Genomic DNA, 12,985 nt, shown 5'->3' with positions numbered 1-12,985 from the left:
AGATACAGGCAAGATTTTGGGCATATCAGCAAAGCCAAAGATGATCAGGGCTTTAGGCTTTGTTGGCTTGTATTTCTGTATTTATAGCACTGTGGACTAGATCTTGTCATTATTCAGGTGAGCTCTAGGTTTACCCAGGTGGTTTCAAAGGGCAGCATTTGCTTGTACTATCTTCTGTCAACACCCCAAGATTACTTGGCTTGCATGTTATTTTGTATTTGTCTGCAAATATGATGGCAAAATAAATTGAGACATGAAAGAATACCCTAAAATAGTAAAATCTGTTAATATGCACTTTCCATTCCATGTGGCTCTTGTATAATTTGGGCAACAGTCTGAATTAATTTTCCCTTGCACTTGCGCAGTTGGAAGCAGCTCTGACTGCAAAGGACTAGAGGAAACGCATGGGACATAAATACGTTCTTTCTCAGTGTGAGAACGATACCCTTATTAGTTCAGTCTGACCTGCAGTGATGTAATGCAGTTTATTTTGGGCCTGATCAGACAAAGCGGTGAGCAGCGTTGCGGTTAAAACCCAATTATTTTAACTGACACACCTCATGCTCTGCTGTCTCTTACCCCATATCAGCCAGCTAGCAGGGAGCTACGAGTGTCAGAGCAACAACCGGCTCCACCGTGTGTTTTTTTTGTTGGATTTTGGTTTGGTTTTTTTTGTTGTTTTTTTTTTACAACCTCAGAAGCAAAGCTCCTCTCTCCTGCTGTGCACGCTGCTGAATTACAGGGCTGAGCAGCACCTGGAGAGCAAACCAGTGCTAATGGCAGCCTAAAAGAGCACAGGTTTTATTGTACATCAGACAGCCCGTAGTACCAGGGGGGAGTCTGCCAGGCAACCATAGCAAAGAAATAAAGCATTGGCTTGAGGGCTCCTGGTGTCACTTGCTAAGCCCTTAATGCATATGGTCTGTAAGGAGATGCTCATGCAGAAGGGAGCGTGGAGCCATACGTGAACCGTGCCTGTCCCCTTCACTGTGCAAGCACATGCTGGGCCTGCAGGCTCAGGGGAACAAGGCATCTTCTGTGCAGTCAGCAAGATTTTTATGCTGCAAACTGCTGGGGATAAAGTAGTGAAAGAGAGCATGCTGCTCAAAGGAAAGGCATTTTCTCCAGCATCCTTTCGCATACACATACTTACCTGTGCCAATAAATCACTGCCCTGCAATACAGCCTCCTCAGGCTTGGCTGCAGCCCTGTTGTGGGGAAGGATGGTGGAAGCAAAAGAGAAATTGGTGCTGGTGAAGAGGCTTAAAGAAAGAGTTGTCTGCAAAGTCTCAGTTCAGGGCACTGTAGTGGTATCAAGGTTGTGGCTGCAGCTTGTTCCCAGATTTGAGCTTTCATGAGAGGTGCAAGAGAGGCAAGTGTATGGTTTGGTTTTTCTTTCTTGCTGTATTTCTGCCTTGATTAGCATGAATCTGCATTGCTCCATCAATGCTTGTGCTGGTCTATGCTGTCTGAGAGTCTTGATGTGAGAGACTGCTCACTCCCACTGGGCCTGCTCCGTGGTCAGAGCATCACGCCGTGGGTAGTGAGATGCCCTTCCTCATGCAAGCCCTGGCGACGTCTGATGAAATGATACTGTGGGAGCAACTTGATATGGGTGATACAAAGCTGTTGTGTGAAACCATCTCCTTGCAAGTGGGGAAAAGTGACATAGGTGCTTCCTATAGCATCCTGTAACTGCTGACGAGGCGAGCACCTTAGGTAAAATAGTTGCACCAAAACTCTATTCTTGCAAAGGCGTTATCAGCTAAATCAAGAGCTGCTTTTAGCACTGGGGAAGATTTGAGCTGGCTAATGTGTGTGATCAGGATGGTAGCCAGCTGCCATATCAGCTTCTGCCATGCAGACCAGCATGAAGATTATTTCATTGTTGTTTTTTCCCCAAATGCAGCCCCCATCCTTGGCTGATGTTCCTGTTTATATTTCCACTAACTGCAGGGAAGCTCTCCTGGGTTTTCCCAGGTGAAGATCTGGGGGTGACCAAGGTGATGCTGCATTAAGCACTATACAAATGCAGAGCAAGATGCCTGTACAGTTGAGCGCAAGGTAAGAGCAGGCAGATGCAGGCCCCTCAGAGAAAGAGGCGGTGCCCCATTACAGAAGTGGTTCTGCAAAAAGCAGGGATGAGGCCGATTTTTTTAAAGCAGGTAAATTATCCCATTGCTTTATAAGCAAGAAAGAGTTGAATGGTTAGCAACTACGGGGAGCTACATCTGGCTGAAAATGTCCAAGATGGGAAGCCAGAGGGGGAGGTGGAGAGACGAGGCTCACATAAGCTTCGGTTCCTTAGGAAACCGAGCTCACAAGAGCAAGAAGAGAAACAACGCAATAAAAGCAACCGTTTGTAAGATTACCAGCAACAACTTGCTGGGCTTTGACCGGGCACCAGTATGTGCTGTAGGAGAGTGTGGCAGTGCAGAACAAGGTCGTCTGCCCGGCTCACCCCTCGGCAGCAGAGCCTTGCGAGGCATAGGGTGCACTGGTGTGTGCAGGAGCATCCCTCTGCCTTTCTGGCGGGTGGGGGGGATCTTTGGCTGGTTTGGGTTTGGTGTGTGTCTCAAATAATCTACCACTGTTTCCATGCTGTGCCTGAACACTGGCGTGGTGGTCAGTGTGAGGACAGGTGTACCTGGCCATGGTGCAGGGTGATGCACCGCTGCTCTTACATGACCTGACAAAGTATATAAATACTTTAGCACTTATTTCCCCCCCTCCTTCCACCTTCTCTCCCTTCCCCCAGTCCCTTACATGCTTACAACATCTCCTCATGATAAAAATAGCCTTTGGTGTCAACACAGGGCTGAGCAGAGCCACTGTGGTTCTGCCTGCCCTTTGTTCGAAGGGCTGTGGCACAGACCTGAGGACAGCCCCCACGAACGTTTAATTCTGGTGCAGATCTGCTGACTGATGTGACTGGCTTTGCAATAGCAGCTCGGAGCAGTTTTTAATTAGGTCGTAAACACTTTGTTAAGAAAAATCGGTTTATAATCTCTGCTACCTGTTCGGTGTTTTAAGTGGTGGAGAAATCTCTGCAGAGCCGTTGCAATGGTTTGTATCAGTGTACCCAAAGCCTTCCCCCAAAACCTAGTGATGGCCATGGAGGCATTTCTGGTGAGAGAAGCGAGATCTGAAATGTCACTTTATAAACATTAAATTACATTAGACTCTGAATATCAGAATAAAAGTTCTAAAGCCACATAATGCTGCAAAACTGTAAGTCGCCTTTAAAGCCCAGCCTGCATTATGTGTCAAGAAAATTGAATAGTACCATACAAATAAAGAGGTTGTTTTTTCCCCTCGTTCTGTTTTTTTGCTGGCATGTTTCCCATAATGCCAGTGACTTGCCTCTTGATTTACACCATATATAGAAATTTAGAAAAAGCCTAATTATAACTGACTCTTCTGACATTTTTTGAGTTGAACTTCTGAAAATGCTGGCTACATCTGTAATCTTGATCCAGAGATCTGGGTTTTTCAGGAGTTTCTGTGAGTGTAAATCTCTGTTTAACCTCAGTGCACACATGGCTGAATGGCAAAGAGAGCTGTCAAAAACTTTAGCAGGCCTTGATCTTAGTCCATAGAGAGGGATTTTCAATATAAAGGAATCAGTTAATTTATTTCGACTTATTAGCCTCAAAGAGAGTTGCTGCTTTGCTCCAACTGCTTTTTAATGTCACTTTATCTGATGCTGGTTGTAAAATGGATTAAATCCTCTTCTGATGCTTGAAAGGCTCAAGTATTAGAGCTGGGCTTTGAGAGAAGCACCAGCATTTTCTGCTTCTGGCCTCCTTTGATGGGAAGTGCTTGTTTTCGTGATGCAGAGCTGCAGCATGCACTGGGAAAATGCGGCTGTCATGAGATCTGTGGAGCATCCCTCACTGTGAGGTGCTTTTTGGTACCGCTGTCTTTACCCCTCTCTCCCATCCCTGTAAGCAGACCCCTCATAGATCTCTAGGTCTATTTCTATCTAGAGATAGAAATAAAAAGATAGCACAGCTAAAAAGTGGCAAAAATCAGGGTAGCCTGATATTTTGTTGTAAATTCATGTAGACTTTTGCAAAGCAGAGATTTGGACATGGATGAGGAGATGTTTTGTGGTAGGAAGTCATGACACCAGTTCCCTGCAGTGTGTGCTGGTGCTTGGTGCGCACACTAGGATTGCATCACTGGTGCCTTCTGTTAAATCACGGTTTCCAGTAAATTCCCAGCAGTTGGTTCCGGTATTTGGCTGAACCAAAGCACCAGGTTCGGCTTTTACTGGTTTTCAGCAAAATTGCGTTACAAATCTCTGTGCTTGATCCTGCCCTCGTCTGTAAGATCTTGGCTGCTTGGTCCCAAAGTCTGGCTGCATTTTCACTCTCCCCAGCTGAAACCACAAGCAATTCCTCTGCTTGGCACTGATACTCCCTTGCAGTGTGCGTTTGCACCCTGGGAGAGCCAGAGATGACAACTGACCTCAGAGGGCAGCTGGGTTTATGTCTGAACAAGGAGACCGGGGTGCAGGGATGCTGCATCTCTTTGCTCTACCTCGTCTCAGTGTCCCAGAGTGTAAAAGGATTTGGCACCACAGCCTGCAGCACACAGGGACTGTACTGAGAAATTTGGCTTTTTGGCTGAGTTTTGCAGCCTACAGTGAGCTTGGTGCTGTGCAAGCTCTGCCGATGCATCTCATGGTCATTGGAGCTGCAGGGGAGCGTGGCAGGGAGGGATGCGGGAGGACAGGCTGAGTGGCAGCAGGGCTCTAGCCCTCTCCAAAAGGGATGCAAACCTCATGGCTGTTTGCATTTCAAGGGAGCATAAGAGCATATTTTACATTTCAAGGGTGCGTAAGAGCATTATGCACAGATTGCATCCAGTGCTCTGGGTGCTGTACAGATGTGCTGTAAAAGCAGCCTGGATCCCGAGAGGTTATAATCAAAGAGCATTTAGCAGAGGGCTGGGTATGTGAGTGTCCGGATGGGAACTGCAAACCCTGCCGTTCTCCCAACCCAGTATCAGAGTTACTGGAGGCTGATGTGCTGTTGTCAGGAGAGGGTTAAAGCATGAGCATCCCTCCAGCGAGCAACCTTGCCTGGCACAGAAACCTCCTTCTCATGCTGCCGGAGCTACAGAGAAGGCTTCTGTTCTCCGGGCACTGACCTCAGCCGCCAGCCGGGACGTGAGTCACGCTGGGAGCCAGGCTCGGTGGGCGCTGCTGCCCGGGTGCTGCCTCCCCACGCCCCAGCCAGGGCTCTCCCACGGCCGGAGCGAGCTGTTAGACATCTCACCGTGGGGATGGTGCTTCTTCAGAGCACGCATGCTGCTGGGTCAAACGCTGCTTGGTGTGCCATGCCTCGGTGGGTCTGAGCCACCGTAGCTGGTCTTCGCCAGCGTGGCCGCCTGGCACACGCCGGGTGTGGAGCTCACAGCCCCGGGAGCAGGGCAGGGTGCGATGCCCCAGCAGGTGGGCCCGAGATCTGGCACCTGCACACACATGCTGGCACTTGTGCTGTGGATTTTGGGTGTGGAGAAGGGGGACTAGGGGCTGGGGTTCTTTTTTCCTTCCCCAATTTTTTGTGTACTGGGGAGGAATAGATTAAGTTGAAAAATTAAGTGGGAAAAACTGAAATGGAGGAAGGAGGAAACCCTATGGAAAAGTATGTTCAGCTGAAGTAGGCAGGACACCATTTGCTGATGCTCAGTCTCCTTTTTATGTCTTCCCCATATAATCCTGCATTTAACATTACACAACTCCCTGTCAGGACTTGTTCCAAGAAACCTTTCCCCATCCTTTCCTTGGAGGTTTGAGGGAAATGTAGTCATTGCTTTAAAACAAACGACTGCTTCTTCTTCCTCGGCATGCCCTGACACTGCTCCCGTGGGACGCAGACAGGGCAGGGGGGGGTGATGCTGCGCAGGTCGCCTCTCCTGGTCTCTGCAGCCTCATCCAGAGCAGAGTGAAAACTCACGCAACAGCCTGTCTCCAGGGTAGATAAATGTTGAGCCAAATTGCCTTGGAAAGAAAGGGATCCTTTTGAAAAAATCCACTCAAGAAACCAGCAGCAGATAAAATCCCCAGGCAGGCTAACGCCATTCAGTGCAGCATTAGCTGTGAGCCCAGGGAAGGCAGAGGAGAAAACGGGTCCTGGAGAGCTGCCTGTGGTGGGTCCCGCTCAGCCCTCGCTCCGTGCAGCAACTTTGCAATACAAATGATTTAAACATCAAACACGGACCTTACCGCAGTGAAGACAAGGCGCATCAAAGAGCTGTTTAACAAACTAAACTAGAGAGAAGGATGCAAGGGGAGATCACAGTGGGTTTGTCTTATTATTTTTTCTCCTGCAAGGGGAGCGGGCCTGTGACAGGGACTCGCATGTGGCATCATTCCCGTGCCAGGATGCGCTGATGTTTCAGCAGGACAGGCATCATATGACCAGGAACCGGAGCAGCCTTTCAGTGCCTTCCAGCAGCGTTTGGAAGTGCTGATTCAGGCTCAGTGCAGCCCCCCCCCGCAAAGTAACTCCATCTCCTGAGGCTCTGTTAAAATCCAAGGAAGGTGCTGTGCCATTTCCCAGCCTTGCGAAGGAGACTCTGCACAAAGTCACCACTAGAAGGCAAAGCAAGAGGCTCCAAATGCAAAAGGTTTTCTTTGAGATAACTTTGGTGCTTTTTTTTTTTTTTTCTTCCTCTCTGGGCTGTGGTGAGAGCCAGCGACTGTTATGCTCTCCAGGAAATCCATGAACATTGCAGTGATGAAGTGATGGGGTGGTGATGGATCTTACAGATAGCTGCTGTAGGAAGAAAAACATCTAGCAAAGAGAAATACACTGATGTCTTCAGCTTCCCTAAAGCAGAAAAGCATTTAGGCAGCCAACCCTGTGGGTCTGAGCTGGAGCGGTGGAGGAGGAGGAGGAGCAGTCGGCCAAGCAAGGCCGTTGGCAGCCGGCTCCAGGGAGGGGGTAACACCACATCGAGCTAAAGCTGGATGTTCACAGCTAGTTTAGGATCCAGCTGTAATTTTAACAGCTGGTTCTGTCAAGCTGCCTTCAGCGTAGCTCTGATCCAAGCTTCTATAATTAGCCAAAGAGCAGCAGCTCTTGTGCAAAAATTAAAGCAGCAGTGATGCTCATTGCAGGGGAAGCAGGGTGGCATGGGAGTGAGCCTTATCTAAAAGGGAAAGGGCTGGCCTGTGAAATTTTAAATAGTTGGGGTCTGGTCTTTCTTTTTTCCATCAAAGCACTTTGTGCGAAATGCTTGGTTAGGTTTTTTCACCTCAAAAAAAGCGCACACCTAAGAAATTTCATTTTGCATCATCCGTAACAGAAATATTTACATTTATCAACCTAAATCAAAAACGTTTATTTTGTGGTCAATCTGAGGTCAGTTGTATTTGCTGAACTCATACAGTTTCCCATGGGCAAGATGGTCTGAGACCCTCCTGCCCCTGGATTCCCTTGGTGTCTCAGTGTGCTGCCCGTGTTTTGAGATGTGCTCTGGATGCTCTCTGGCGATGCCCTGAGCAGTCAGTGCCCTGGGAGAGTCAGCCCGCCCCGTGAGTATAGGCTACAAAGATCAATAAGTGTATGAAACACCCCAATTATAATTAGCATGAGTCACTCCTGGTCTTGAGCTTTCCCTATTTGAGGTCAACCAACTTGAAATAATATATTTTGACATTGCTCAGGCTGCCTGTTCCCATAACCTTGGGTTTCTACTGTCAATAAATGGATCTATACTAATTGGAGAGAGCTAAAGAGAAGTATAAGGCTGGTTCTCCATTTTTTTGGTAACAAACGTTTAGAGTAAGAATAGGGGAACTATCTCTTTCTATTTCTGGTGGTTTATGAAGGTAGTTCTTGGTGTCCCTGATCTTCTGGTGTTAATCAGTGTTTTTATACTGTGCACGTTCATGTTCCCGGTAGGGTGACACAGGACCAAAAGGCTGGTGCATCTTTCTTCCACTAATGAGAAGGGAGAGACTAGGAAGCAATATGATCACAAAGTATATGGAAAAGACTGATTTCATGGCAACTCTTCCTAGCTTAATTAAATTTCTATTAAAGAAAGATCCATTTTATGTTGGAGACCTGCACAGGGCCAGGCAGTTTCTGTCTCACCACATAAAGAACATTTTTTCAGAGTGAGGTCATGTCTTTTTCTGGAGTTTGCCAAAGATGTAGTTGAGCCTTAGATCAGCCTCAACTGAGAAGGGCAAGCATTTGCTGATACTTCTTTGTGACTGACACCAGCCTGTCTCCATCTGCATTTCCCCTCTATAGTGATCTCTCCCGAGTTTTCACCTTGAAATCTCTGATGCAGCAGAGAAGTCTGCAGCAGTGGAGTTGCCCACACCCCACCTCTGGGATGCTTACGGTGAAGTTGGGATGGGAGGTGTCTCCTCTGTTGTCTAAATAGGACTGGTTTTAAAATCATTGCTGCAGTTGAGGGGCTAACACAGCAGCTACCTAGATGAGCCAGGTCTGTTTTCATAACCAGAGTAGCCCTTGAGGGAAGTAATTATGTGGCATGTCAGTAACAAACAGTATATCCCCAAAATACTAAAAGACAAGGAGGCTGCTCAGCAGGGAATGAATTTGAACTTTCACACATTGCAGAGGCCGGAAGAAGAAATTTTAGCATAGCAAAGTCGATGGGAATTTTGGTCAATGATTTATTCAGGCTAGAATTTACCCTTGATTATATAATTACAGGAGTTCATGAAGTGCAGTTGTGCTGCTGCAGGGGATGGAGGGTGATAGCTTTAGAAAAACCAACGTGCAACCCGGAGGTTGTAGCTGCACTGCTGAATGCCCCTCCCGTGATACCACAGCTGCTGGAGCATCCTCTAGGAGCTGACTTCTGGGACAGCTATAAAACCAGCAGCCAGGAAAGGAACGAGTACTAAATTAAAAAATTCTCCCTTCCCTTCATGAAGCAATAGCTTTGCCTGTAAATGTGTCGAACACTCAATAATAGACGATCAGGAGCTGTTAGCAGCGCAGCAGATGTGCTTGAAGCCATTTGGATTTCTCTTCAAAGCAAACAAAGAGGAATGTTATGTGCATGCGAGGACGGGTTTCCGTGATTTATGGTTGCACAGCAATGCTGCCTACGTGGGGGGAATGCTTTATTATGGGATGCCCCGGAGAGAGGGTCCTAAACCCATCTGAAGTCGGTGGTGAACTTCTCTGCGGACTTCTGTAAAGCTCTGTTGGGGGATTAAATTAATCTCATCCTTGTTTGGTTTGATCTATGTGAGCAGCTGCCCAGGCTGAGATTTTTATTTACTGGTGTGGCTAAGAAACCCATCTAAAACTATTCAGGGCTTGGAGGATATTTTAGCCTGATCCCGTCGCTGTGGTTTGAGGCTCTGTGGGATGCCTGCATGAAATCCAGACCTCCAGGTGGTTCCTGGCGCTTCGCAGTTGTTTTGCGCTGAAGCCTCAGCGACATGTAGGTTGGTGTAGCCCATCTGCGGTGCGTGTTGAGGGGGTAAAGGCTCCTCATCCCCAAGGCTTTTGGTGTCTCACCTCTTTGCTTACTGTATCAAAGTGGTTGAGGCTGTAGGTGGGTTCTCCCTCCCCTGGGCGATGTCCAGGCAGGGCCAGGTCCGCACGTGGGCAGTGCTGGGCAGGGGCTGGTGGGTGTGGGGCAGTGGCAGCGGCTCCTCCAGGTGCCGAGTGAGAAAGCTGCAGCTTTTTTCCACATAACTTGCGATGCCTGCAGCAAGGAATTTTTGGAGTGTTTGCCTTGCCCAAGGAGGATCGTGGTCTCTGGTTTGGGGTGGTTTTGCTCTCAAACTTCAGCTTCTGACATCACACTGCTGTACAGATATTATTGTGACTTAGTACTGCGTGCCTGTCCTTAAATGTTTTCTCGCTCAGCTTTTCAGCTAAATCAGGCTTTGAGTGCATTCGGTGCTGGTAAATGGGATGAGCATCGCACTGGGAACCTCTCAGCTTTCATCTGCCTTTTTTATTACAAAAGATTGGCTTCAAAAGACCAAAACCTGAAGGTTATTTACCTGTAACTGGATTTTTTTTCTCTGAGCAGCCAGCAGCTCCCAGGTGGGCGTGTGGAGATGCCACTCGAAGAGGAAGCATTTGATTTCCAAGTAAAATTAGATACCACATTCAATTCTCAGTAACGCAAGCGCGAGACTTCCAGTAAAGACATTTTCTGTAGCAGAGGTTTTAACATCTCCCAGCACTTACAGTCGAATTGCTCTGCAGCAGCCAACTATTGTCTTATCTTTAATATGTAAACACTTGCTCAGTAATTAAGTTACCATGGAAGTTGTATTGTATCGATGGTCGATTATGAGATAAACTGATAAAAGGGAGGATGTGGCTGTGTTCTCTACAGTGGACACCAAGCCTGATATGCCCGCAGTGGTCAGGTGAAGGCTTGAGTATTGTATATTCTGGTATTTTCTCCTGGTATTTGTTCCCATTTAGCATTTTCAGGGGAGGTGAGTGCTCATTGGGAGATCAAGAATCACTCTACTAAAGGGATTTTTTTTCTCTGGTGAATGTCCTTTGCGCCACCTTACTTTGCAGTCACTTGCCCAAAGGTTGTGGCCTCCTGCTGCCTTGATTTCCCGCCTTTCATCCTGCTGACGACTTCCCCGTGCTCCACGCTCTGCAGAGGCACCTCACGTGTCTCGTTTCTCCTGCACTGGATCAGCACAAGGGGCAGTGTGATCCCATCCAAGATACCTTCTGGGAGTATGAATGAGTGTATTAATGTCTTTGTCACCTGTGAGCTACTCCATAGGGAATCACAACATGTGATTAAAGAAACCAGTTAAAAAGAGCTTAGGAAGCTGGATTAGGTACATGATCTCTTATTATGGCTCCTTTTAGCTGATAACCTGGTGAAAGAAGGGGGGTCTGGATTACATGGGGAAACATCAGACCTGACGGGAGTGTTTTCTGACTGTTAGGCTTAGTGGTGTCATGTACAAATTTAATCAGATTTAAATAGTGGCAAACATCACAGGCTTAATGGATTTCAGCTTTATTATTGGGGCTTTGCACAGAAGCAGGTTTGATTTTCAGCTGTGAGCTAGCAATGTGAGTGTATTCACGATGACATTAAAAGGAGGTGGAAACCCAGGGACCGACCTTGCGTTTAAATACCATATGCCTACATACGGGGACAGACCTTGTCTTCTTTCTGTCAACCTCAGGATCTCGATGTGTTCTTTAAGCCCAACCTCATGTTTTTTCCATAGAGACAATGTATTTGGCTCCATGTCACTTATTGATCCCAGCAGCTGGATAGCTGAACAAACAACTTTTCCATTTCAAAGGCTTTGTTGCTCAAGACGAAGCAAGGTGACCACATATTTTTGCAGTGATCTGGAGAGTTTGTTCTCCATGCTTGGCTTCGACCTCGAGGCTGTCCTACACATAATCTAAAATGGTCTCTGTCCTCTGTTCTAGGGAGCATGGGTTGCTCTCCTTGAACTTCCCATGGTGAGGCTTTGTCTTGGCTGAGCTGGCTTGGGGTGATTTGTCTAGAGGAAACCCAATTGCTGAGGACGGTGGCAACCATATTTTTGCAGAGCCATGATACTGCTGCCTCCGAATCCAGTCTTTTTGAGTGACTTTTTTACATTGTGGAAGAATATGCCTTGTGCAAGGCATCAATATTGAAGATGGTTTTGTAAAACACTTTGCTTGGAGAATTGATAATGGGAGACAACCTTGGATGCCCAGTACTCAGGGACTGACTGTCTAGAGCTGTCAGGGACAAAACTTCCCATTTCATGACAGTTGGTTGTTGAGGTCTGTTCAGCTGGTCGGTGCTCCTAGTCCTGTATGAGCAGGAAGAGGGGGGAAAAGGGGAACATCGATGCTTTTCAAGTTCCCCTTAGGAGTAGCGTGTGGCATTGTTCCCTTTATGAGTAAAGGGGAATGTATGTGTTACTACTCCCTTGTGTTTTCTGTGCCACCTAAACCACCGACCTAAGGTTTCAGCTACTTCCAGCTCTGAGCTGAGCATTAATGATGTTTTCCCTTAGAAGGCCAAGAAGATATTTGTAAGGTGTTATCTCAGTCATCTACTAAATCCTGGTTTTCTGTCTGATGCAGCCATTCAAGTGCTAATTGCCTTTGATTAAGTCAATCATTTGCAGAGTGAGTGGGTTAATTGGGTATTGTGGAAGCAATCAATCTAATCAGCTGCTTGCATCCATAGCTGAGGCACTACAATGCAGCAGGACAATAATTGTTTTATGAGCTCCTGGAAGGCAGCATAGGCAGACTGGATGGCAACAGGAAACTCTTCTCTGCAAAATGGCCTTTAGGAAAGGTAATTTGGATGCTAAGTGCTCATTAAGAGAGGACTGATTGATTAAGAGCTGGGAAATTTTCACCACTAAAATATGTGTGCATGAAAAAATAGTTGGTGTGGGTGTTGGTGTGTGGGCACATGGGAGGTCTTGGGCTCCATTGCCTGGCTGGGTGAGATGTGATGGAGGGATGTGTTGTCTTAGAGGGGGATAAAGAGTTGTCTTAAGGGGGATGAAGGGAGATCACTCCCTTCTCACTCCTGTGAGAAACAGTGACGTGAGACTTGCCAGGCAGCCATCCTTACATAAGGTGCACCAAGATCTTGCCTCCCAGGGGTCCTTCTAGGGCCAAAGAGACTGGTTTGCAGCATCGCTAAATGCATTCTGGCTCACTCCTGGCTGAGGCTTTCATTTCCAAAGCACTGAACTGTGCTTGAGCAGTAGCAGCTCCTGGTGTGTCCTCACGTGGTCTGTGCAGGAGAACACCTGGGGGAAAGGATGTCCATCTCATCAGCAAGCCTCAGAGGTGTCCCCTCTGCCCCCTCCACGTGTGGATGCTGACATTTCCAGTATGCCTGTATCTGCACTGCTGAACATGTAACCAGCAGGAAGTGCATTTATCCGGAGATGACTGCAGAATTATTTTCAGGGAAGTTATAAGCTCCTCAACACAGCTGCAGGCCTGGGGGG

General features: G+C 47.4%; 1 protein-coding gene across 2 annotated transcripts in view; it reads left to right on the top strand.

Moving 5' to 3' along the window:
* Nucleotides 1–12,985, top strand: part of ADAP1 (ArfGAP with dual PH domains 1) — a 57,142-nt gene that overhangs the window by 24,393 nt on the left and 19,764 nt on the right. The window contains exon 1 of one of the 2 annotated variants that reach the window (XM_026859108.1): nt 12,275–12,315. The exons of the other annotated variant lie outside the window; for it this stretch is intronic. Within the exon in view, the coding sequence (XP_026714909.1) occupies nt 12,300–12,315 (16 nt within the window). The 5' untranslated portion in view covers nt 12,275–12,299. Of the gene's footprint in view, nt 1–12,274; nt 12,316–12,985 lie in introns of those variants that run through there. 2 annotated transcript variants of the gene reach the window in all.

The sequence above is a fragment of the Athene cunicularia genome (assembly GCF_003259725.1).
Source record: "Athene cunicularia isolate RWA chromosome 14 unlocalized genomic scaffold, athCun1 chr14_part1, whole genome shotgun sequence".
In the NCBI taxonomy this organism is placed as follows: Eukaryota; Metazoa; Chordata; class Aves; order Strigiformes; family Strigidae; genus Athene; species Athene cunicularia.
The sequence above is the reverse complement of the archived record's forward strand: the minus strand, read 5'-3'. Positions and strand labels throughout refer to the sequence as shown.